A 25,293-nucleotide genomic window follows, 5' to 3' on the forward strand; every position below is an offset into this window, starting at 1 on the left:
GTCTTTCGACTTAATCTGGTACAGTCAAGTAAATCGCCAAATCATCGAACACATACATCTCGTAGGACGTTATCTAATATATTTAAATTTAATATACTACCGCTTCTACAATAGCTCTTCATATAAACATTTAAATGATCATTAATCGGTTTCGCACCGACTTCTCCCTCATTATAGGGCAATAGATTTCTAGCGACAGAAATCACATCCAATAATTTCCTCCGATATTTAATTTTACGATATAACCTATCAATGGTATTAAAATTAATAATCACTTTATCTCTAATATAATTAGCACACTTTATTCTAAACTTATTTAATTTCACCTTAAGCCTATTCAATCTCTTCTTGTGGTTATACTCCTCGAGGTATACCACGACGTCCTCTTTAATCTTATTTTTGTCAAGTCGTCCAACGACTTTAACAATGGTTTTATTAGATTTTAAAGAGATCTCGTTTTCCCCTTTAATCTGCCTAGGGCCGACCTCCTCTGGGTCAACAGCTAGCACAGGAGCCAAATGCTCGATAGAACCCTCAGGTTCAAATTCCAATTCAGGATCCATTTCCTGTTCACGTTTATTAAAGTTACATTTATTATTAAGCAATCTATATTTATTACTATTAATATTTGTTAGAATAACACTAAGATTACACAATTTACGTCTAACACACTTAATAGTATCCGGCTTATCCTTACTCAATTTCTTCAAGTAGTTATATTCCACTTGACATAGCAACAGATCTTCTTTAACCTTCCTTGGATTAAGTCGACCGATAGTTTTAACATTAATTTTATTTAACTTAAACGCAACCTTACTCCTCCTTTTTGGGGCCAAATGCCCAATAGAATCTTCAGGTTCACTTTTTGGCCCGACCTCTTCAGGGCTAGTCACCATCCTTGAATTTAAACACTGCAGAAAACCATTGAAGTTCAAATTCGACGCGGGCCTTACTTCCCGTTTACATACGCCAATACTATTATTAGCATTATTTAAATCAACATTAAATTTATTAATGGAGTTAGTATTCATATTCAAATTAGCAAGAGCATAAGGATTAATTAAATGGTTAGTGGATGCACAATGTCTGTCACTAGATTCAGTGATATTACTGGCACCTACCTTTAATGAAGTTCTCGGCTCTGCAAGGGCGGCATCCGCACAACTGGAACTACCGAAGGCACAGGTAACTACCTTTCGAAGTTTATTTTTATAAACCTTTAACTTTGGTTTTGTTAACATACATATTAAATAATTCAATTGGGAACTTATCCCTAATAAAACTTGTTTTGTGGCTAATTCGGCTGCCGGTTGTTTAATTTGAGATGTCGTATGGTGTAAGGGATTTATTTTATTTTTACCTTTAGAATGAACAACTTTCTTATTACAAGAGGCAATTTTCAAGGCAAATTTTATACCTCGCAATTCCTCCCCTTTCACCTTACCACAATTAGAAGTTACTTTACTTTGCACAGATGGTGCATTAATCAATATCCCATTATTAATATTTACGTTCGGTATTTCTACCGAATCATTGGTAGTTTCTACCACATTTTCATTACAATATTCTACCGGTCTTACGTTATTAATGCTCTTATCAAGAGAGACAACACTATTAATAGCAGACTTATCAATGCCAGCTTCGGCTTTAAAATTAACATTAGTATTAAATGTCTTCACTGGAAGAGTGTTCATTTTAACTTTATTATTATCACTAAAATTTCTCGCCGGAAGAGCGTTCACATCACTTAAAACTAATTTTGAACGGCGCCAAAAGGGAGTCCGTATCGAAGCACTAGTAGCACCAGTAGTTGCTTGAAGAGAGTCCGCTGATTTCACACTAGTCTTCTTACCGGCGGTAAGCCGGCGTTCGCCATCAAAGAGTCGTTGACGAGACACCGGGGCCGCTGACCATCCTCACGTTCGGGGATCACCATTCCGTTGAGGGCGCTGTTGGTTTGGACAATCTCTGTTGTCATGTGGTCCCGAACAATAGTGACATTTACGATTGTCACTGAATTGTCGGGCGCCTCCCGGCTGCGTGCCTCCACGTCCACCTCTAGTTCCATTAGCCGAACCACCACGTTGGTTCATATTATTACCCCCATATTGAGGTCTCTCTTGCACAACATTTTGTGTTCTTCCGAAATGTTCTTCGGGTCTTTGTTCCCCACGTGGCTTTCCTTGCCACCTATTCGGTTCGACGACCCTTCTGTCGTTATTCCTATAATTATCGTCGTATACTCTTTCATGATTACCCCAAGACGTCATTACTGGAGGTTGGGTTTGCTTCAAGGGATGTAACATTGAAGCTTTCTTCAAGAGTTCGGGCAACGTACGCCACGTCCCTTGATCGATCCGAAATTGATCTCTCTCCGTCAACAAATCGAAGAAAGTAGCAGCCAACGTCTCTGACTGCATTCCTGGCAAAAGAATTTCCGCCAATTCAGCTTTTTGTACTAAAAAGTAGTACGCCTCTTCATCTTGTCTCTGTGGTCTCTCCTGCAAATCTATCCTTTGACAACGTCTCCGAGTGGACGATTCGAAGTATGCTGTCAAAGCTAGACTAAATGATTTCCAGCTATCCGAGGGGCTAATATTCCTTCCCCAGGCTTTGGCTTCACCTGTCAATTGTTTTAAAGCTCTTTCTGTCCAATTTTCTCGTGGGTAATTAACCGCTTCAAAGTAATCCTGACAGTGTTTCAGAAAAACATCGGCACGTTGCCTTAAGTTTCCATCATATGTAGCGAAGAGTTCAGGTTTAAAACTGCAATGTGTGTCCATCTTTTTATCCGGGGTCACCGTCGGGCGTCTTATATGTATGGCACTTTCGTCTGTGCGAGGGCTATCCTCCAAGAAAACTTGCGCGTTTTGCAAACCTTCTTCCAATACGAAGTCCTCTTCGACACTAGGACCAGGAATGGGGTTCGGCATTATTTCTTCGAATTCCTCCGTTCCTCGAAGTTGAAAGTAGCGAACACCCGACCGTAAATTCATAAAAAAATTCCGGCCTCCGATTGGCTTTTGTTTGGATCTCCTACCTCAAACCGTTCGGCTGCAATCGTCGTTGGAACATATCATCCAGCTAAGTGATTTAACAGTTTTAATCTCTATATTAGTTAAAGACCGTCCGATCTTCGCCGCGCAAAGTGAACATGTTTATAGACCAGCTTACGAGTATCTTGCAGTATACGATGTCGCGGTAATCATAACCAACATTAAAGAAAAATTTTCAAAAGTCATAAAAAATTTTATTTTCGAAAAAATTTTTCTTGCTATCGACTATAGATACCTCCAGGTATATAGTTCAAAACTTAAATTTCGAAAATTTAAAAAAAATTCACAAATTTTTCAATTCCAAAAATTTTCGTAAAATATTCTTAATTTAAAAGTTTCTGAAATGGTGAATCATCATTTTCAGTTTTATTACTTTAAATCCACTTTCCGGGGTTCCGAACCGCCCCAATCATATTAATATCTATTCTAGACATCCAACTAATGACTTTTTTTCCATAAAAAGCGAAAATAAAAAAAAAACTTAGTAAAAACTATATAAGTGTTTTTTCAATTTTTCTCATTCCATACCTCCCGGTATCATGTCTAGATACTATTTCTATATTTTTTTTCTTAAAAATATTGAAATAAAATTTACTTAGTAATTTACTAAGTATAATTTTTATTAATTTTTCTTATCTAGTATCGTCAGGTATCATACCTAGACACTATTTCTTTACTTTATTTCCATAAAAGTAAAACTATATTTACTTAGTAATTACTATATATTTCATTTTCGATAATATTTTGATTTAATATTATCGCGCATATATTCCGATGTCGATTCAAGACTTGATAATAAGTTTTCACTGTTCATATTTCATGTTACTCACTCTTTTATATACTGGGACAATTCCAATATTTCTGCGGGTTCGTTCGACTCCATATGACGTCGAAAAGTCCCGCGTTGCGGGCGCCAAGTTGACGTTCACCCCGGTCCGGGAATAGTCCTAAAGGTACTTTGTCTGCAACCGGTCCTGCCCTCGGACCGATTAAGAACCTTTGTTCGGCTAGCTCGATACTATTCGGGGAGAGGGTGATCAACTAAAGTTCTCGATTGACACCTTTGGAATGCACTTGATCATTATTATTTAACTTTATATTATTTAGGGCCACTACCTAGTGATAGGTTAGCACCTAGATCATTAGTTATCCGATAGTCTTTCAGATCGAACTTATTTTTTATAAATGTTTACGTAAGCGTCAAAGACAGCTGACTATCTGTCACTTCTCTTAGTATTAGATGCTTTTCACGAAATGTTTCGTTGATTATTTTTCAAAATAAAAATGAAAACTCCTTTTAGTAATTCAATTCAAATTATTTATTAAATTATTCTCGATAACAAATTTAATTCCTTTTCTTAATTAATTATCATCGACAATTATACACTTTAGTTTAATTTCGAATAATTACATAATTATTTTATACTCTTATTTAAATTAATTATTAAATAAAGTTAATCAATTATAATTATTTTATGTTTAATTAATGTACGATTACACACTTATAACTAAGAGTTGCCGACCGCAAACTTTAAGAAACTATGCTCCTTTTATATATATAATAGATCGCGAATAGATGACGTGTACTATGACGATATGTTTACTATATCATCTGACAGCTCGAGCCACGTGTCGTTCACGATGACGTTTCAACTCGTGACACACCGTGACGTCAGATTGCGACGCGGCCGAAATATCTCCCGAATGAATATCGGAGAAATATTCAAAAAACTAAGCGAACTCAGATCGCCTCCGGGCACAACCTTCCGGGAATACTGAAAAACCGACTGCTTACGGTACATAAAATACGGATCGTTATATAGACTCCCGGCGGGAAAAACCCGAGATTTTGACGTCATTCGAAATATGGACCAATGGGAGATCGTTCTACCTCCTCCACAGAGCTAATGGCCAGAGTATCGGACCAATCATAGAAAAGCTGTTTATTTCCCGGCTTTTCCGGAAAATTATGATCATTCAATAGAATCAAAATATATAATTAATTAATACCTATAGGCGGTACAAGTTTGATAACAATCGTGAAAGTCCTTATAGGGCTTTAGGCACAAATTGTCCAAATATCTGTTAGTTCATTTATCGAGCTAACGGAAAAGAAAAATGAAAATATTTTCGCTAAAAATTATACGCAACAGAGGCGTGAATCATTAAGACTACCGACTGGCTACGTGTTTGCAAAGAGAATGGCAGAAAAACAAACTTGTCCGTTTCTTTTATGCAGAACTTTTGCGGGCTAATTATGGATGATCGGAAAGGGTTGCGATTAAAATTTATTCAATCATATTTATGGAACACTCCAACTTAAGGGTATAACATTAGTTTCAATCAAAATTTCTATGACAAGTCTTTATTTATTGAGTTTGAAAATTACCTATTTTGGGTAATTTAATATTGATCTGTCGAGGTTAATCGACAGATCTAAAGAATAATTTTTATTCGTAAATTAAGAGAGCAACCGAGTCCTCAGACTTACATTATCAGAATTTCTATTTTCGAAATTCCTTCATTTAACTTTTACAAAAGTAGGTACTTAAATTGGTACCCTTTTTATTACGATTCGAAATATTAATTTATTATTTAAATTAAGTGTGCGTAATCAGTACTTACAAAACGTAATCATTAGATTTTAAATACGACAATATTTGATATCATAATTTATTTATTTAAGTTATTTTACTTTGGCCGCGGGGAAAACACTAAGAAAAAAATTTATTTTTATATAATTCAAAATCAGATTAAATAGAAATGGACATTTATTTACAATGTTTAGCAAATGATATCTCATAAGTCGTTTACAATTTATTATCTATTTTTAACCTTAATCCTATACATTTCAATTACTTACATTCCACCTTATAAGACCATTTTTTGGTCCCCTAAAAAAAATTCATCCGTAGTTCATTCTGAGGGGCTATATGTCACTCAGACTGCACTACGGGACTCAATACACAATAACTATAGCTTTGTTTAGGGATTGGGCACGTATTTTTCAGGTAAAATCGACATTCACGATCGGATCGAAAAGTTGTGACGTCACTAATTTATTAAGAAAAAATGCCGGCTGAGGGCCTACATTTTGGGGCCTTGTCACTAGGTATATTGGGTTGTTAAAGAACCGGAACCGAACTCCGGAGCCAGGATTCTAATTTTTGATTTGACGGAACTGAATCTCATTATTTATATTCAACGGAACCGGACCCGGACCAGAACCTTTTAAAAATATTGGGGCTCTAACAGCTCTGATTATAATATGCTAATCGCGTGTTGAATTTATACGTCTGAATAAAAGAGCACGTATTATGCATTGTCATCCATCACGATGTTCATGACCGGAAGTGACCGTTTATGGTTTCTATTTAGTTATTCTAAATATATCTTTGCTACATTCTTTGTACTATCATACTGTTGGCCCAATTCGCCACACAAAATGACAATTTTTCCATGATGATTGGTATATTTTAACACCATTGCATAGATTCACTGGCACCAATAAAGTGTTGACTGTCTCGCCAATACAATAATTAGTCAATCGTAAGCGAGGCACAATGTTGTCATTGGATTGTACTATTTGACAGGTCGTGAAAATTGGTAAGACAGTGTTTGGCGTGGTTCTATGAATAAACAGAACATGTTCTGTTTTGTCTGGTTACCGTTTTTGCGGGGTGTAGTTCGTATTATTTCCGGCAGGTTCGCCACATGCGCATTCTACCATCCGCCATGCAAATTCCAATTTTTGCGTGAAAATTCAGAAGCTGCTGATCTTTTTTGATCCATGCGTGAAATCTTGCAAGACATGCATCTTCGTGCTATGTCCGCGATAATACATACTGTCAGCGTCAGCAGTAGATGTGTAAACGAGGTGCTACGGCGTGTCCGGAAAATAAAATTGTACGTGTAAACGGGTGTTACGGCGTGTCTGGAAAATTGTAAGTATGCAGTTCGCCATATCATAGTTCGTCATATCACAGTTCAACGTAAACCGGAAAACGATGGCCGAATAACATTGGGATAAAATTATCGCATAAATAAAATACCTAGATAATACGTAATAGAAACCACCAGAATATCAGGGAAAGTCGGAAGAATTTAGGTAGGTAAGTAAATTAGAAATACGTACTCACCAGGGAACTCAGAACTTTTCTGTGTCACTCACCAATGATTAATGCTGCATGCATAGTAAATAGTAAAAAACTTAAGACGGTACTTCAGTGAAACGGCAAATAATTTTCAACTATAGGTGCGACGAAATTTCGGACTGGCTGGCAATCGGAGAGCGAAAGTCGAGCTGTGAACACGTCAATTTTTTTTGTGATGGCGACGGGGGAATTAATTCTTAAATCGCGTAAAGATGACTAAAAAACGTTACCCATTTACTTGAAAAAGAAAACATGTCAATGAATATAATATTTTTATTAGTAATAGAACAATAAACATAACATTAAATAGACGCATGTAGACTTTTTATGACAAATTATGTTTTGTTCTGCACGCGTCATTTGCACAATCTTTGCGTCGCGTAGTCACGATCGTTTTAGACCGTGCCTCAGCTGAATTATATAATATAGCCTTAAGTCAATTAGAATTTATATTAATATGTATATTTTATATTTTATACTTGTTTATTAATCTTATTATAGAATTGGAGATATATTTAGGTATTGTGAGTGTGCCCAATAATTGGCTTGAATGTGCTACTTACGGTGTGAGTGAAATTTCGAATGGAGATGAAAGGTCAATGGAAGTCAATAAATCAAACAGGTCAATTGCCAATCGTCGTCAATTCATCACAGTTAAAGCGTTTTTAATTCGGTTAAATTCTCTTTCGCTGATATTTAAAACTCATTTATTCAGAAAACTTCAGTTTAATCACTCATATTAGTCATATTGCAATTGACAACTGACATAAAATCTTGGAGGCGAGTACCTACTCCATTTTGGAAGCGGATGGACAAAAGTATGGACGAGGAAAACAATCGTAACAATAGTAAATTTTATACTTTCTTCCGGCATCACAACCCTGTGTGGGTTCTGCAGCCCTATGTTCTAACTAGTGATAACGGCACACCATAGATATTATTATGCTGAAACACCTATTTGTATATGGGGACAATAGATAACGCCACTATTTTAGTAGCGTTATTTTCTCGAATGCTATTATCACTCCGGTAGTACGTCACAATGATGTCATATGACGTCATGTCGACCGGGCGACTACAACTCGCAAGTTCTAACATAAGGCCCCTGGGTTCCTTCAGGATTCGCTGTCATGCTTTAGTTACTTTTTTTGTGCGTGACTCATCTATTGTCTTCTGTGTACATGTGCTATAGCACGGCTTAACCAGGTTGCTATAATTGTCCAAAATTCAGTGCTCGAAATAGAAAATCTTACGAACCGGAGCGCTGAATAATTATTCTAAAATATGAAAGTGGGTTAAATATTTTTCGGATATTATAAGGGCGATATGCCTAGTAATCAGGGTTTCATTTATGCTTGAAGGAGCCCTCAGCTAATACACATTACCCCCCCCCCCTCAGCAATACAACATTAAAATATAGTTTTTTTTTAAAAGGTACCTACTCATTTTTTGCAAAATCACTTATTTTTCATCAATTTTCTTAGAATTGGGCTCTTATCTTCAAAATTCTAGAAGCTCGTATATTTTTGTATTCCTTCGCTGCAAGGTTGTTTTGTGATTTCACATTATTTTTCGGGTTCTGTAGACCTACTAATTTTGGGTCCCGGACCTGTAGCCCTTTTTGTAAATTCAGCCCTGCTTGTAAGAGTAAATAATTACAAATTTGGAGCACATCTGAAATCCGAACAGCCTATATTATATTATAGACCTTGTAGGACTAATCGTTAATAAATAACATTACATATTCTCACGAATCGGTTCTTACAACTATAAAAACTATATACCTACATGCAATATTATCTCAATAACATAAAACGGAACGCAATTTTCAAAGAATCCACGAGCCGGAACGGTATATTTTGTAATTTCACGAACAGGAACGGCGCTCCGGCGCGTTCCGGTCTATTTCGAGCCCTGCCAAAATTAGTAATTAATGATTATATCTCATTAAAATACTTTATTGGATTCAATTAATTGACAAATATATAATCAGGTCTTTAACATAACTTACTGGTATGGCATCTGAATCAAGAGTCCGCCCTTAGATTAACTAGATGTTCAATATATAGGTTGAATACTGCAAAGGGATTCAGTGTACTTGCGATATCTTCCCATGGACTAGGATCTATATAGCAGATGTTACACGAAAACTTCATAAACTATGGATTTTATGATTTGAATATTACCTACAATTCGTGATATTTTTTTATAATTATTATTAACTAGGTATGTCCTTGCTTTTTCGTATCAGATAATTGTTAGTAATTTTGAACAATTACAAACACCCAGGCTTTGAGAAAATCACATAAATATTATGTCCTCACCGGGAATCGACGGAACTCTCTGGTGGAAGGCCAGCGCCTTACACACTGCACCACGAAAGCCGCCCAATTCATGATAGTATACACCAGTGCTCCGCAACCGGTGTGCCGCGAGACGACGCTAGGTAGGCCGCGGTGCAATAGCCAAATTTTTGTACATGGCTGGTAATATATTTGAGCACCTGCATAAACTTAATAAAACAATGCAAGGTCAGAATGAAAATATATTGACGTGCTCTGATAAATTAGAAGAAGTCAAAAATAAAATGGAACTTTGGCAGAAGGAGTTAAGACAAGGATCTCTACAAATATTCCAAAGGAACTACCAGACCACCATTGAAAACAAACAATTAATTTTATATCGGTCTCAATAACATTTAACTTTGCTGCAAAAGAAATTTCATCAATACTTTCATACAATAAATCCGACCGGATACGAAACCCTTTTGCAACCAATGCCGAAAATTCTATAGAAGCGCTTTTCCTATAAATTCAAGAGGAATTTGTTTAATTGATAAACGACGGGACGCTAAAACTGAAGTTCGCCGATGGTCCACTGGATATTTTCTGGATTTTGGTTAATAAAAAATATCCTCGGATTTCCGACAAGGCTATAGGATACAATGTATTATTATTGTATCAATACTCGACAAATAATTATTCCTAACCCGACAACTAACCATAATTATATTAATAGAATATAACCAAAAAAAAAATCGATAAACATAAAATCAATACCATTAATTTTACCTCGAATACTATTTGGAAAACGCTATTTTATAGTATCACACTGTCTTTAACCTTAGCGATAGGGGGGGCCGCCAAAGATCTTGGGCTGGGGTCCCGCTTTAGGATGTGGAGTCCATGTTGTATAGATTGTTTTACGTGTGGTGTGCCGCGGAATTCTGGGAAGACCTTTGGTGTGCCATGGGTTGAAAAAGGTTGCGGAGCACTGGTATACACTGTACAACATTGTGAGAATAAAGCTAGTTCTTAAAATTACGCAACAAATTTTAATCAACTCTAACAGTACATAATCTAAAGGTATTCTTTATTTTTAATATAAAAACATTCCTTGTTATATTTAATATTTAACAATATACTGAGGGAATTCGGTTAGTCATAAATCTACTTATTGATTAATGTCTTACCTTTATCTAATAATATTTTATAACATGGCGCAACCATCTGAGATGTCCGATCTTATATTAATGATAATTATATAATAGTGTAGTTATGTAGTAGTTAGGTATTACATTTATCTACTGAAAGATGTCCGAATACTATCCTTGCTAAAAGACCTGCTCGGTTGACCCAAGAGCAATCAATCATTATCAACGGCAAATCGAACTGGTCATAATATATTACAAGATCGGTCGCAGAACCAAATTGACATGGGATGTTTTTGGATGTCTAAATAGTATCTTAAAAAAGGATGAAAAAAGAGCATACATAAGTGAAACGGCAAATAATTTTCAACAATAAGTGGGACGAAATTTCGCACTCGTCGCCAATCGGAGCAGCGTTGCCATGCCTACTGAAATTTCAGTAGATCTACTGATATTATTTTTTCCAATATACTGAATTTTCAAAATATTATATTGGTAAAATTAAATTTAATATTAAATGAATTAGTCAAAAATCTACACGTTAAAAAATTGAAAACTTAATAAACTAAAAATTTAATAATAAATATGACCATAAAATATAATGTAATAATAATATGTGACCCTGCAACAAATTCACATTTTTTTACAATTGTAAGTTTATCTTTGACTTGAAAAAAATCTCTTTAATGTTTTCAGATACATATTTATTAATTAATACAGTTGAAATTGTAAATTATCAAAAAACAATCTCAAATTGCAAGCTTCGTATTTTTCCGCTAGGTTCTCTGTTGGTATATATAGAATCCCCCTTTCCAGCTTATCTCTTGCTGTAGCAATGTTTTCTACATTCTTGCGTTTCTACATATTTTTTTATGCGTACCGAAGTATCTTATTATAAATTTAAATTTGTATTATACCCACTCTGAACGTATTGTATAAATTGCAGTGGCGTGTTCTGTACAATATAATAATATGATGTTAGATAGACACACACGTTACATTGAGACCATAAAAAGTTAACAAAACATAGTGTACGGCGTACCTACCTATTTTATTACCACGGTTTTCTTAGCTCGTATTCTTGTTTGTCCGGTGGTTGTTTATCCAGTACAAATCTTGCAATCGATTTTTAACTAACTTCCCGACTAGCTAGACATTTGAAACTTTTAGAATATATCAGAACACGATGCCAGTGCATTCTTTTAATACTTTTAGCCATCTTTAAGTAGAATTGAATTCATTTTCAATTAATTCTGTTTTGTATGAAAAGTTATTTCGCAAGAAATCCGTAATCCAATCCACTATTATTGGTTGCTAAGGGGGTGGTCCTAGCAACTAAATTATTAATATATACGTGCGTTACTATGGAAATCAAAATGACATTTCAGTATTCTATATTTGAGGCGTCTAATTCCAAAAAGCGATATGTCCACATTTGGTGAAAATCGAGAAAAAAATACGCACGTATTCTTTGTATAATTTTACACAATATGTATTGATCTTTAAGTAGAATTGAATTCATTTTCAGTTAATTCTGTTTTGTATGGAAAGTTATTTCAGAAAAATCCGTAAAAAGTAAAAGACTATTATTGGTTGCTAAGGGGGTGGTCCTAGCAACTAAATTATTAATATACTTATAGTTACTATGGAAATCAAAATGACATTTCAGTATTCTATATTTGTTTGTTTGTTGCAAAATAGCAAAAAAATGATTTGTTGACAATTGCCTTATTTGTTCTAAATTATTAATAAGTACATAGAATTGTCAAGTTTATATGATTCAACAGAAAATTTAATAACGTGGTATATAAAAAGTTCCATTTATCTTGTAATTATTTAATCTATGTATGGAATCTTGCAATCTGCATGATAATACGTGTTTACACGTGTATATTTGTTATGGCCGCGATAATACGTACTGTCACCAGTAAATCTATGCACGTGTAAACGGGGTATTATTATGAGTAAATACAAACCGTATATAGGTTATACATAGTATTATAATGCCTTATTTGTCCTAAATTATGAATACATAAAATTGTCAAGTTTATATGATTCAACAGAAAAATTAAAAACGTGGTATATAAAAAGTTCTTTTTATCTTGTAATTATTTAATACGTACCATGTAGGTATCTATAGTACGTATCTCTTAATTAGGGATTGCAATACCGAATGAATATATCAATACCGGTATTCGGTATTTCTTATGGAATAGGTACCGGTATTCGTCAAAACATATTATAGAAAAAAAGAAGTACCTATCAATAAATATAACTATTAAAATCTATTCAAAACACTATGTTATAGCAACCGTACGTACCAACATTTATTATGTTGACCTTCATAAATAAATATTATGTACCTATAGATCATAATATTTTAGAACTGCCAATTTAAAAAAATACTATAAGTCCGGATACAGGAAAATCTCTCAAAAAATCAACGTTCGACCAATAGTTATAGATTAATTGGAAATATTTCCCACGAATGTTTTCTTTCTCGAAATACGTTAATTAAATAACTACAAATGTAAAAATGGACTATTATAGTCAACTGTCAACGCTAGCTGTATCCGCCCACTGACATACGTTAAAATCCATCAGGATATTCACAACCTCTTTACTTATTGATGGAGCTATACAAGTATCTGAATTTTGGGGGCGGTCCGGATTCATTGCGCTTTGTTGTGTGTCGCGATAGCAGATTACGGTAACAATGGTGGAAAGATAGTCAGTCAGTGGACTTTAATTTTCAATGACATATTTCATCTGTTTACGGAAGAATGAAATTTGTATAAGCAGCCCAATATGTTACGAGGGGCATTTTATTTTTCAGATAATTTATTTATTAATAAACACATGTCTAGTGTGGTGTAATATATTCCTCTTATCTGTTTAATGCACGCCACTGCAATACTCGACTTTTTAAGCTTATTTTTTACAGCTTGCTCTCTGAGACTTACTGCTAAACGATTTTCAGCTTCTTTTTTGTTTTACCATTTCTTAAAAGCGAAAAAATGTCACGTAAGCGCAATAAACTGTCTCTATAATAATATAATGAGACGAAAAATATCAAATGCAGCCTGTGTGCCAGTTATGGTCAAAACACGGTATGTGAATCGCATAATTTCATTGCCGGACAATTGACCGTACGGGAAATTGCACGTACGGATAGTTTCACAAGCTCATTAAAAATAATTACAAGATAAAAAGAACGTTTTTAAATTTTCTGTTGAATATGCTCAAACTTGTACTCGATATGAAGTAAATAAAAAACAAACAAACAAACAAACAAATATAGAATACTGAAATGTCATTTTTACATTTCATTTTGATTTCCATAGTAACGCACGTTTATATTAATAATTTAGTTGCTAGGACCACCCCCTTAGCAACCAATAATAGTCTTTTACTTTTTACGGATTTTTCTGAGATAACTTTCCATACAAAACAGAATTAACTGAAAATGAATTCAATTCTGCTTAAAGATGGCCAATTAAAAGAATGCATTGGCATCGTGTTCTGATATATTCTAAAAGTTTCAAATGTCTAGCTAGTCGGGAAGATAGTTAAAAATCGAATGCAAGATTTCTACTGGGCAAACAAGAATACGAGCCAATAAAAACGTTGTAAAATATATTGTTCTCCGGGTACTCATTAGAGAGCCGTTACTGTAACCAACTCTAGGTGCGAATTAATTATCTATTAGTCTCGCGAACTAATTATTTGGTGTCCGTACTGGTTGCTGTATCTGCAACAGTCAGTTACGGCTCGCTTCTGAGTACCGGCATTAGGTTACCTCCTCAGGGGAGACTGGTGGAGAACCGAGTGTCTCGGATTACAGGGTTCGGTTTGGGTTGTAGCAACATCGAACAAGATGACCATTTAAAGCAATACGTGTATTTGTGTCTCCCTTGTAATTTTAACTTATTCTAGTTTGTGTACAGTGGAACCCTGATCTACCGTTCTCGCATAAATCGTTTTCCCGCATGGATCGTTCATTTTTGAAAGTCCCGCCAAACACCCATAAGAACAATGTTAAATAATCCCGCATTAACCGTTCCCCGATTTATCGTTTTCCTCGATCTATCGTCTAAATATTATGGTCCCGTCACAAATATTATCCCGATTGACCGTTTTCGCTTTCGCTTTTCGTTACATACAGACCTTTCAGTCGTGTCGCTTTGTTTGCACAGATCGGTCAGCGCTCAGGCTTGTCTCGCATCTCGTATCACGAATTTTTATAACTAGAACTCTAGATGTGAAACTGAATATAATTCAAGACAACGAAAAAAATCCGGGAGAAAAACGAGTTTTTTTTAATATATATAATATATTATCCCGCATTTATCGTATTTTAGGGGTCCCTTGAAAACCGTAGAACCGGGGTTTCACTGTAGGAGAAGAGGTAGTAAGAGAAGATAAAATACACCACTACTTATGCCATCCTACGCTATTTTATCTAATTAAAAAAATATAAAGAGAGAAATCAGAATAAAACGAAGCATTTAGAATAAATAGGTTATAATAATAATGACCACCTATACTTTTTCCACAAAATAATTTTGTAGGTATCGCAGTATCTAAAATATTAATTCCTTTGTTGTAAAATCGCGCCATCGATTCAATTATCATCCACATTGACCTATTTTGATAATACATTGCTCAAATATCTATCAATATAACACATTTTAAATTGACTAACAATCTACGTTTGAATTACATTATATTTTGATATCATTGCTCGCGGGCTCGCACATAAAAACTGTCGCAGTCGCAACTCGTCAATTTTAGTTATGCAATTTAGTTGACACTACACTTGCATAAGTCGGCGGAATATTTAAAGAAAATTATCCAAATCATATCATTGCCACAACCTTTTACTGGGCAGATTGTCATTTTAAATTTTTAATGAACATAAAACCGAGAGCAGTTATCAGGCCGAAACACAAGTTTAGAATGACGTTTTCTTAACAAGTGTTTAAGTTTATACCAGCGCTCGAAATGGAAAAGTTTACGAACCGGAGCGCTCGAAAATTTTCTAAGAATATTAACATGGTTATCAAATTTTATGGGTATTTTATAAACATAAGTGTGCTAGTTTTTTTGTTATATGGCATATCTAGCTCAGACGGTCAAAATATTTTAACCACGAGACGGAGCGATAACTTTACAGATTCCACGAACCGGAACGGCGCTCCGGTGCGCTCCGGTCCATTTTGAGCCCTGGTTTATACCATAGTATACCATTCGAGATCGGTTGCCTGCATAACTTTACTAGTTAAGTATTTCAGTTCCCATTATTGCCTGGTGACGCCAGAAGTAGCTGCTTTGCCATCAGAATACTGTCAAACACTCATAACGATAATGGCAGAAGATCGTACTACGTCTTTTCTTTCAAAGTGTTGCGAAATACCTTCACTACAAATTGATACACTTCATCAATCTTATTATTTCTAATTCACAGATGAACCAAATATTTCCGAAATTCTTATTTTGCATAATCACTGTTTAATAAACTATATGATTTTTTAAATTAAAATAACAACCATAAGGTATATAATATTTATGTAGTTTCATCATTAAATTATTTAAAACCAATAAAGACGTATCATAAAATTCGTATTGAATCTAATTGGAATAATATTACTGTTGCAAACTAGCGCCGCATCTTGTAACATACGTACAAATATACTCCACGGTGAAATATTCAACGAACAACTCATCATTTGACTAAATGCTATACGAACACATGTTTCATGGACAACGGCTCACGAAGAAGTGTCCAACGGTCAATTGTATACTTACAAATTTCCGGACACGATATTGAACATACTTGATTTGAAAAAATTGCATGCAAAAAATACTACACCTGACAAGATTTGAACCCGTAACCTGCAATTTGATAAGCAAGAATTACTAGTTAAAATTGTTGCAATTAAGTAGGATGCCCGTAGCTTAATTGGAAAAGCAAACTAGCGCGAATCCAACGGTTACAGGTTCAAGTCCTGTCGGGTATCGTATTTTTTTTTATAAAATGGATTTTTATTTCTAGTGGGTAGGTATCGGTGGCGAAGGGTGGAGATGGGCTGCTTAGATCCGACATAAATAATAAATACTAAACTTTGTCAGTCAAACGTATTTGTTTTCAATGATATACGGCTGTAATATATAGACAGTGTTGGTTAGTTTTTTTAAATTCAATTAATTCCCTCCCTAATCAAAAGTCATAGTCGATAATAGAAAAAAAATATTCGTTTATTTATGAAATATCTAAAATTATGCCATTAAACCAGGGGGGGGCAAACTTTCTGGATGGAGGGCCAGATTCAACAATTCAAAATGAGCGGCGGGCCGCAAGTAAAATACCATTTTTAGATATACACTATTTATTATCACGAAAAATAAACATTACAAAAAAATTAATGAGAAGAATGAAACTGTTGTACATTTTTTTTTAAATTCAGGTGTTAATTTTGTAGTTGATATTCTCAAAACTGCTTCTAAATGGGTATCGGAGATATTTGATCGTAAAGAATTTTTATTGAGGTTCATGATCGAAAATGTTTGTTCACATATATTATAGGTTGATCCAAAAATAACGAACATTTTTCTTGCATAATCTTTGAGTTGGTCGAATTTGTCTGAATTAAGGGCATTGTAAAATTTGGAGATTTCTTCACGACGCGTCGCGATGATGCAATTTTCTTAAATCAGTGTCACACTGCAGATCAATAATCTCAAGTTGTAGCTCTGTCAGTATACTATCAATATCTATTGATCTACATACAATATCTACATCCAGAGCGAGATTACAATCCGAAATTTTTTTCTATTCATTCCCAATCGATGTTCAACGCAGAAAATAATGGTTACATAATGTGAGACGAGACGCAAGGAAGACGTACTGAGATAATACATTTACGAAACAACAAATTCTTCAAATTTTAATCTATTGTCAATATTGTTTAAAAAATTATAAAAAAATTATTCGTATTAAAGTACAATTAATGATGGCGGGCCGCAAAAAAATACCCGGCGGGCCAAATGCGGCCCGTGGACCGCAGTTTGCCCCCCCTGCATTAAACCATACATAATATTTTATAGGTAGAATAATATTTTTTATCGATTACGGGTTGGTTTAGGCAGGGCTTAATAAATAAATAAATAAAAAAAACTAACTAACATCAATATGCAATATGACAAATTCTTAATTCAACGAAAACTAATAAGTATTACTGAAAAAGTATGCACTATTTTGTTGGACCGTTTATTTCATAGCTAAACTATTATGGCTTGGTTTAGGCAGGGTTTAATTTAATTTCTAAAGCTAACCAGCACCATCTGAAAATTGTATTCATAGTTCAATGAAAACAAATAAGTATGACTGACAAAGTTTAGTGTGCATTATTTATGTCACATCTTAACAGCATACCTCCACCCTTCGCCACTGGTAGGTATATGCATGAGATGTTTTCAAATTATAGATGCTTACTCACTGTTTATTCAATGACGTGCAGGTAGTCAGTTTGATGATTTGGATTTTGTTTTGACTCTATGAAATAATTCTTGTCTGTGCGCGACATCGGGAAAGCATTTTTGTTGGCTTTCTCAGTTCAGAATAAGTTGCTGTTGCATCGATACTCTATTTACGGGGTCCAGTGGGTCTATTCTATGCTTATCGACCGCTAAAGTGATAAAGTGAAAAATATTATCAAACTTAGGGTAGGTTTGTATCAAAATATTAGCACTTATTGTAACAATTACACGAAGCCGGTTTTTATTGTTGCAATAAGTGCTATATTTTAACAGCACCTATCTTGCTGCTGTTAAAATATCGCACTTATTGCAACAATAAAAACCGGCTTCGTGTAATTGTTACAATAAGTGCTAATATTTTGATACACACCTACCCTAAGTTTGATACTATTTATCAATTTAGTGTTCGATAAGTATAGAATAGACCCACAAGACGTAATATGACTTTATTATATTGGCAACCAATTTGTAAGGAATATAGCTTTATTTGTCAACAACACCGATGTAGATAAATAAATTAACCATGACAATAAAATTGTTGACTGTGGTCTATTGTGTTACTTATATCATTAAGTACGTTTAGGGTCGTCATATTGAAAGATAAAGTATATTAATACGTTTTTGAAGGCTTTAGTTCAGGGGTAGTCAACCTGGTCCCTACCGGCCACTAGTGAGCGTTCCAGCTTTCATTGTGGGCGGTAGGGGTTTTGAAAACATGAACATAAATTCGATAGTGGTGGATATGAAGACCGATGGCAAAATAAAAACAATGCCTGTCTTATATCCAAATATGTGGAAAATGATATTCAGTTTATTGATACCTTTCCCTACCACATATCTTGTGGAATCAGGCTTTAGTGCTGTTAATCATATTATGACCAAAGAAAGAGACCGCCTGAATATTTCCGAAAGAGGAGACCTTCGCTTGTTCCTCACAAAATTTGAGCCAGATTTCCTGTTTTTAGTTTCGCAGTATCAGCCTCAGGGATCTCATTAATAATTTAATTAATTAAATTCAATTTCATCAGACTTCATGCTTCTATGTATGCAAATTATAAATAAAAAGATAGATTTAACTACAGTAAGTTGTTTTAAAAAGATTTATTCTGCAAAACTTAACGAAAGTCTGACACAAAGTATTTGGTAAGTAATTATTATTATAATATGCTTTAACTTGCTGTAACTCTGCTTTAAAACATTTATAAAGTAAAGTTATTTCCCTACTTTATAAATCACCATTACTGTGGTACCGGTGGGCGGTTAGAAAATTTTACTACTAACAGAGATATAAAAGTGGACGGTAGGTATAAAAAGCTTGACTACCCCTGCTTTTGTTGGTCTCATATTGAGTGGTGTCGTGCAAAAATGCAAAGTAAAGTTTTATTATGACTTATTTACAGTTCTCTTGATTTAGACTCGTCAGTAATTAAATAAAATAATTAATAGAACATTTTTTTTATTTCTAGCGGCTCTCAAAACAACATCTGCAATGGATCCGTCAGCGGGGTGCTTGTGCGGAAGGTTCCCAACATTGCGGACGAGAACCACAAGCGACCTGTCACCGCCCTCACACATCTTCCCAAGAGGCCTCCAGTGGAGATCCAGTTCACCGACATGTCCTACTCCGTATCGGAGGGAAGGAAACGAGGATACAAGACCCTACTCAAAGGAGTCAACGGAAAGTTTACTTCTGGAGAGCTGACAGCTATTATGGGACCATCGGGCGCTGGAAAGAGCACACTTATGAATATACTTGCTGGCTATAAGTAAGTATAATAATTATTGTTTCTTATTTTGTTATAGCATGCGTTGACCAGGCTACTACAATTATTTAAAAAAAAAGTGTAACTACTTAAGGAATTTATCATATTAAATTACTTTATTTTATTCATTTATTTGACAATTGTATTAACAGGTATTTAACATATGTATGGTCGGTATGAAATCTGTAACAAAAATATCTTTCGTATGGCAGGACGCACCGTATTATATAGTAAGTTTTACAATTAATAGACATATTTTATCTGTGGTAAATTCACACGTCAATGGTTAGGGGAGAATCCCCCTCTAATCAATAGATTTTCACACAAGCATCCTAAATATTTACTCCAGGATATAACATCACAATTTATTATTATTTCCTACAACAAAACTGTGGGAACACGCCTATTCTGTAAAATCTCACAATAAATCTTAACTTATAATTAATAGGTACTTAATCTAATAGGTAAGTGTATTCTTTATTAATTGATTTAAAAACATCCCTTGCAATATTGACAATAAAACATTTATTACTGTGGGAATCTGGTCAATTATTAACTTACATTGTTACATATTAATTAATATAATTAATTAAGTATACCTAATAATATTCCTTAACAATTTTTTATATTTGATTCTGTTTTATTCATAAGCTGTTTGTCATGAAAAGAATTGTCTAGAAAATACAATCGTTTGTGTTTCGCTTGTGTATTTGTGATTGCCACTGTATCAACTCTCATAACAATAATAAAATGATCATGGATACTATTTTATCCCAGGCCCTTGATTGACTTTAGGGTTACAAATGCAGGATACCAGAAAAATTAATGCCCAAACACACTATTAATGAGATTTAGAGATATCTAGAAATTTAAAAAAATGGATCCATCTAGAAATTCAACATCATAATCTAAGCCTAAGCCAAATATGTAACGTAAAGCTATCGTGATTGTATTTTGTATGCATAATATAATTCTGTCTTCTGTCATGCAATACATAATATCTTTCTATTGAGTTATATAATATATAATAGTTTCTCTGCAATTTCTTTCATTGATCCAAATGCAATTAGCATTTTATTACAGTGATAGAAAATGCAAAATGCTAATACTTCAACAAATGTCATTTTTCCCACACTTGCTATTCTCACTTCATTAAAATAATGAGGCAATTTCCGTAGTTTACTGTTGAATTATTTATAAACCTGTCCTGTGTAACAAAAACCATTGTGTTGTTCTTAGAACAGTCATTGGACATTGTACCTACCTACTTTTTGGCTATAACATTATGGAAAAAAATGTTTTTTCCGCAATGTGTATGTTTAAAATAACAATTAGGTATATTGTATTTATGTTATTTTAGTCAATTAGAATAATGGTATTTTTTTCCTACGTTAACATTTGAAATGTATTAACATTTGAAATGTTTTGAGATGCATAGTACCTAGGTATCTATATAATACTACATATTATATCTGATCGATTATGCATAGAAAGCAGGCGCGCTCACCAGCGGGATTTTGGAATGAAAAACAAAATATTTAGGTGAATGAAGTATTATTTCTTCTTCATCAGGGCCTCATGACTGAGGATTATGGCCCGGACGATTAACTGTCGAACAGCCTTTTCAATGGGTTGAAGAGTACTTAATTTGCACCTTCTTATCTTAACATAATATATCTAGGGATAACACACTTGTCTAGTATGTTTCTCGCAAATATGTTGAAGAAAACCTTCTTCTATAAAGATGGAGCTTAAAATGTGTGAAAGCAAAGTAACAAAATGTACCCCAGCACTTTTATTTCAGTGTACGAACCGCCAGTGGAGTGTATCTCGATGCGATACATTCCACTTGCGGTGGGTGCATAAGAATAAAGCGCTGGTCTACTAATTTTCATACAAACTATGACGAGTTAAAAAGGGTTGCTGCAGAAAAATGGCAATTACGTAAAACTGACTTGCTTTTGGTAGTGGAACCACATTAGGCTCAGTCTGACAGAGCAGGAGGTTCTTTAACATTTTTCGTTTCTAATTTCGTGTTTGTATCTATCATCATGATATAGGTGCAGTTTTCTTTGTCTCCATCATTGGTACCCTGCCCTCATACCCTAATCAATAACTTAATTTTCATTACAGGACTTCTCACTTAAGTGGCTCAGTATTGATCAACGGTAAAGAAAGAAGTCTTCGACGCTTCCGCAAGATGTCATGCTACATCATGCAGGACGACTGCCTGCTACCGCATCTGACCGTCAAAGAAGCAATGACAGTTTCAGCTAACCTAAAACTGGGAAAGGACACGACGTCGGCGACTAAGAAAATAGTAGTGGCAGAAATAATCGAAACGCTAAGCTTGAAAGAGTGTAGTGATACTAAAACAATAAATTTATCTGGCGGACAAAGAAAAAGACTTTCAATAGCTCTGGAGCTCGTCAACAACCCGCCCGTAATGTTCTTTGACGAGCCTACGTCAGGTTTAGATAGTTCCTCCTGTTTCCAGTGCATTTGTTTGTTGAAATCTCTAGCGAGAGGTGGAAGGACAATAATTTGCACAATTCACCAGCCTTCCGCTAGACTATTTGAGATGTTCGACTCCCTGTACACTCTTGCTGAAGGACAGTGTATTTACCAAGGAAGTGTATCGGGGTTGGTGCCGTTTTTGTCATCCATGGGTCTACATTGTCCAGCTTATCACAATCCTGCAGATTATGGTAAATATAAATCTTAATTTCCTACGTATTTGTATCTAAAACTTATCCTGTACTTCTTACTAGACTCTTGAAAGGATAATAATAGTGTCCGGAAACTTGTACGTATACGTATACACTTCACCGTGAAAATGTTGTATCGGAAATAATATGGCCGTATATTAAAGACCGTCCAACCTCTTTGGGTCGTATAGTACTGACATAAAATTCATTTCTAAATAAAACACGGTTCTTATAGTACTGACATAAAATTCATTTCTAAATAAAACACGGTTCTTGTCGATTTACACTTTACAGGAAGTCAGCAGCAAACAAATTTTGAAAATAGCCGATATACTGGACTATTTGTTAGGTTAGTGATACACCCCTGTTACAGGCGGGCTTCTCCCGGTGTAAAATAATCATTTAGTAGTCATAAGTCGAAACGTAACCCTGACCTCTAGAAACGGCTTCATAAAACATCTAATCTGATTCCTTGCTCAACTACGTAATTTTATTTTTTTTTATTCATGAGTAAAGGCCTTCGTCCGGTGCGTGAAAATCACTTACTGGGCGGAGGTGTAATTAAGATAGATTTTAAAGTATAAATGATGATGGATGAAAGAGATAATTTTAAGATTAAATATAAGTACTTATTCATATATAATAAATTTTGCCGCGCTTGCCGGCAACGTTCAAAGGCAAATTTGGCCAATCACGAGAGTCCTTTTTGTTGGACGGCGTGGGTACGCGAAGTTTGAAAAAGAAAAAGAAAGTAGTGAGCGTCCCTTTTCCAACATGTACGGACCTGCGAAACTTATTGTTAAAACAAATTATGTAAACGTGTAAAGAAAATGTAAAATATAAGATAATACCAAGTTACGCACGAGACAGACGTGGTTTCATTTAATTTCTCCTCAATTTAAAATATTTTTTTTTGTGAATCCGGGGTTCGATGGACACCTGAGCTAGCCGCTGGAACCCCGGGTATCTCATTAGGTTAGGTTTTCATTTTTGAATTCACGAATCTTGCCAAAATCAGCTATGAAAATTGAATTAATGTTCGTATGAAGCGCCTAGTTTCAAAAGCACCTAAAACGATTTTAGGTAGTTTTGAGAAAAATGAGAAAAACTCATATCTATTAAATCTGTGAACTTTATGTATTCATTTTTTAATTTGTTACATTCTAAAGAGTATTTTGGCTTTCCATTTTAGGGCTATTTGAAAAGCACACCCAACCATTTTAGCGGGTTTTGAAATTTACCCTAATTTTTGATCATACGTATTGATGGTTTTTGGCATTTTTTAAAGTTCAATCATTGGCCATCATATAGGTAACAAAAATATCCGTCAAAATCACAGAACAGATAATAAATAGAATACCGATAGGCTATATTCAATACGCCGCATGGTGAAGCAGGCTTATGAATGTGTGAGTGTCCTACAAAAATGAAGCACGCATTATGCACGTGCAATAGTGTGTGTACTACACCAACATTAAATGAGCGTAAATGCATAAACCGAGAGCAGTTTTCAGTATTCGACGTAAATGTATTCTGGACACGTGTGTAAGTTTAACCCGGATTCTTCCTTACTCGAGTCGGTTACCTGTTATCGCCTTACCCGTTGTGTATTTCAGTTCCCATTATTTCTGAGTTCCCTGGTCAAAATACATATCTAACTCAAAAATTTTCAAAAACCATTTTAGGGGCTTTTGAAACTAGGCGCTTCATATTGAATCTAATAAAATTGGAGACCGTATAGTGTACGGTCATCTCTTTTCGATAAGAAAGCTCACGGCAAACTGTGCCACGGTGAAATGTTTTACGTACAATTTACATGTAACCAAGGATAATAACCATAATGGCGTTTGCTGCTAACATAAAAATAATTCTTTTATATTAGTGAAACGACTTCAGCATTTTTAATAAAGGACAGTCAAATAATTCTTACTTGCACGAAAATTCATTATGTAGTAGCGGAGTCAATTTATGAATTTAGGTATTAATATAGATAGATAATATATGGAATATTATCGTATATTATTATAGTTTGGTTAATTAGTCAGAAACATATAAAAAAGAGATTGTACAACTAAAATGGAGAAAGTAATGTGACTTTCTTGTAAATATTATAACAATAAAATTAATGACGATATCAGAATGTTTTTAGTAATAATATGTATATGGTTATTAATTAACTTTCTCTACGTTGTCAGCTTTACAGTAAGTATGTATTCATTGTAAATAAATTTGCAGCCGACTAAAATAAATGTAGACATCTTGCTTAAGTTATCTATTATTTGTGATTTTATGACACGTTTTACTTTATGCGAACAGTACTTATTTAACAGTACCTACCACTGTTTCTTTAAACAATAATGCAAATCGTTTTTATCATGTGGCAAGCGTAGAAATTATCAAATAAATCTCAATGCACAATATCGAAGCTTGCTACAATTGAATCTGCTTTACGAAGTGGCTTGCAGCTAATTTAATCATAACATGACACATTGTGTGTACAGTCTTTACGAAAGATGTCGATATTACAGTTTCATTGCAACTGAATAAGCAATCTTTCCTCCTGGGTTGTAATTAGGTACCACATATAAATATTATTAGCTGTATGAAGGGTGATGTTATAGCACGATTTGACCGGGCTGCTAT

The 25,293-nt window shown here is 34.5% G+C and overlaps 1 protein-coding gene across 1 annotated transcript in view; it reads left to right on the forward strand.

Moving 5' to 3' along the window:
- Nucleotides 1–25,293, forward strand: part of Atet (ABC transporter expressed in trachea) — a 119,693-nt gene that overhangs the window by 83,107 nt on the left and 11,293 nt on the right. The window contains exons 3-4 of the mRNA XM_085958196.1: nucleotides 19,646–19,945; nucleotides 22,076–22,650. Of these exons, the coding sequence (XP_085814322.1) occupies nucleotides 19,646–19,945; nucleotides 22,076–22,650 (875 nt within the window). The remainder of the gene's footprint in view (nucleotides 1–19,645; nucleotides 19,946–22,075; nucleotides 22,651–25,293) is intronic.

This window comes from Rhyacophila brunnea, unplaced genomic scaffold, assembly GCF_057557595.1.
Source record: "Rhyacophila brunnea isolate RB1 unplaced genomic scaffold, BYU_Rbru_1.0 scaffold_11, whole genome shotgun sequence".
In the NCBI taxonomy this organism is placed as follows: Eukaryota; Metazoa; Arthropoda; class Insecta; order Trichoptera; family Rhyacophilidae; genus Rhyacophila; species Rhyacophila brunnea.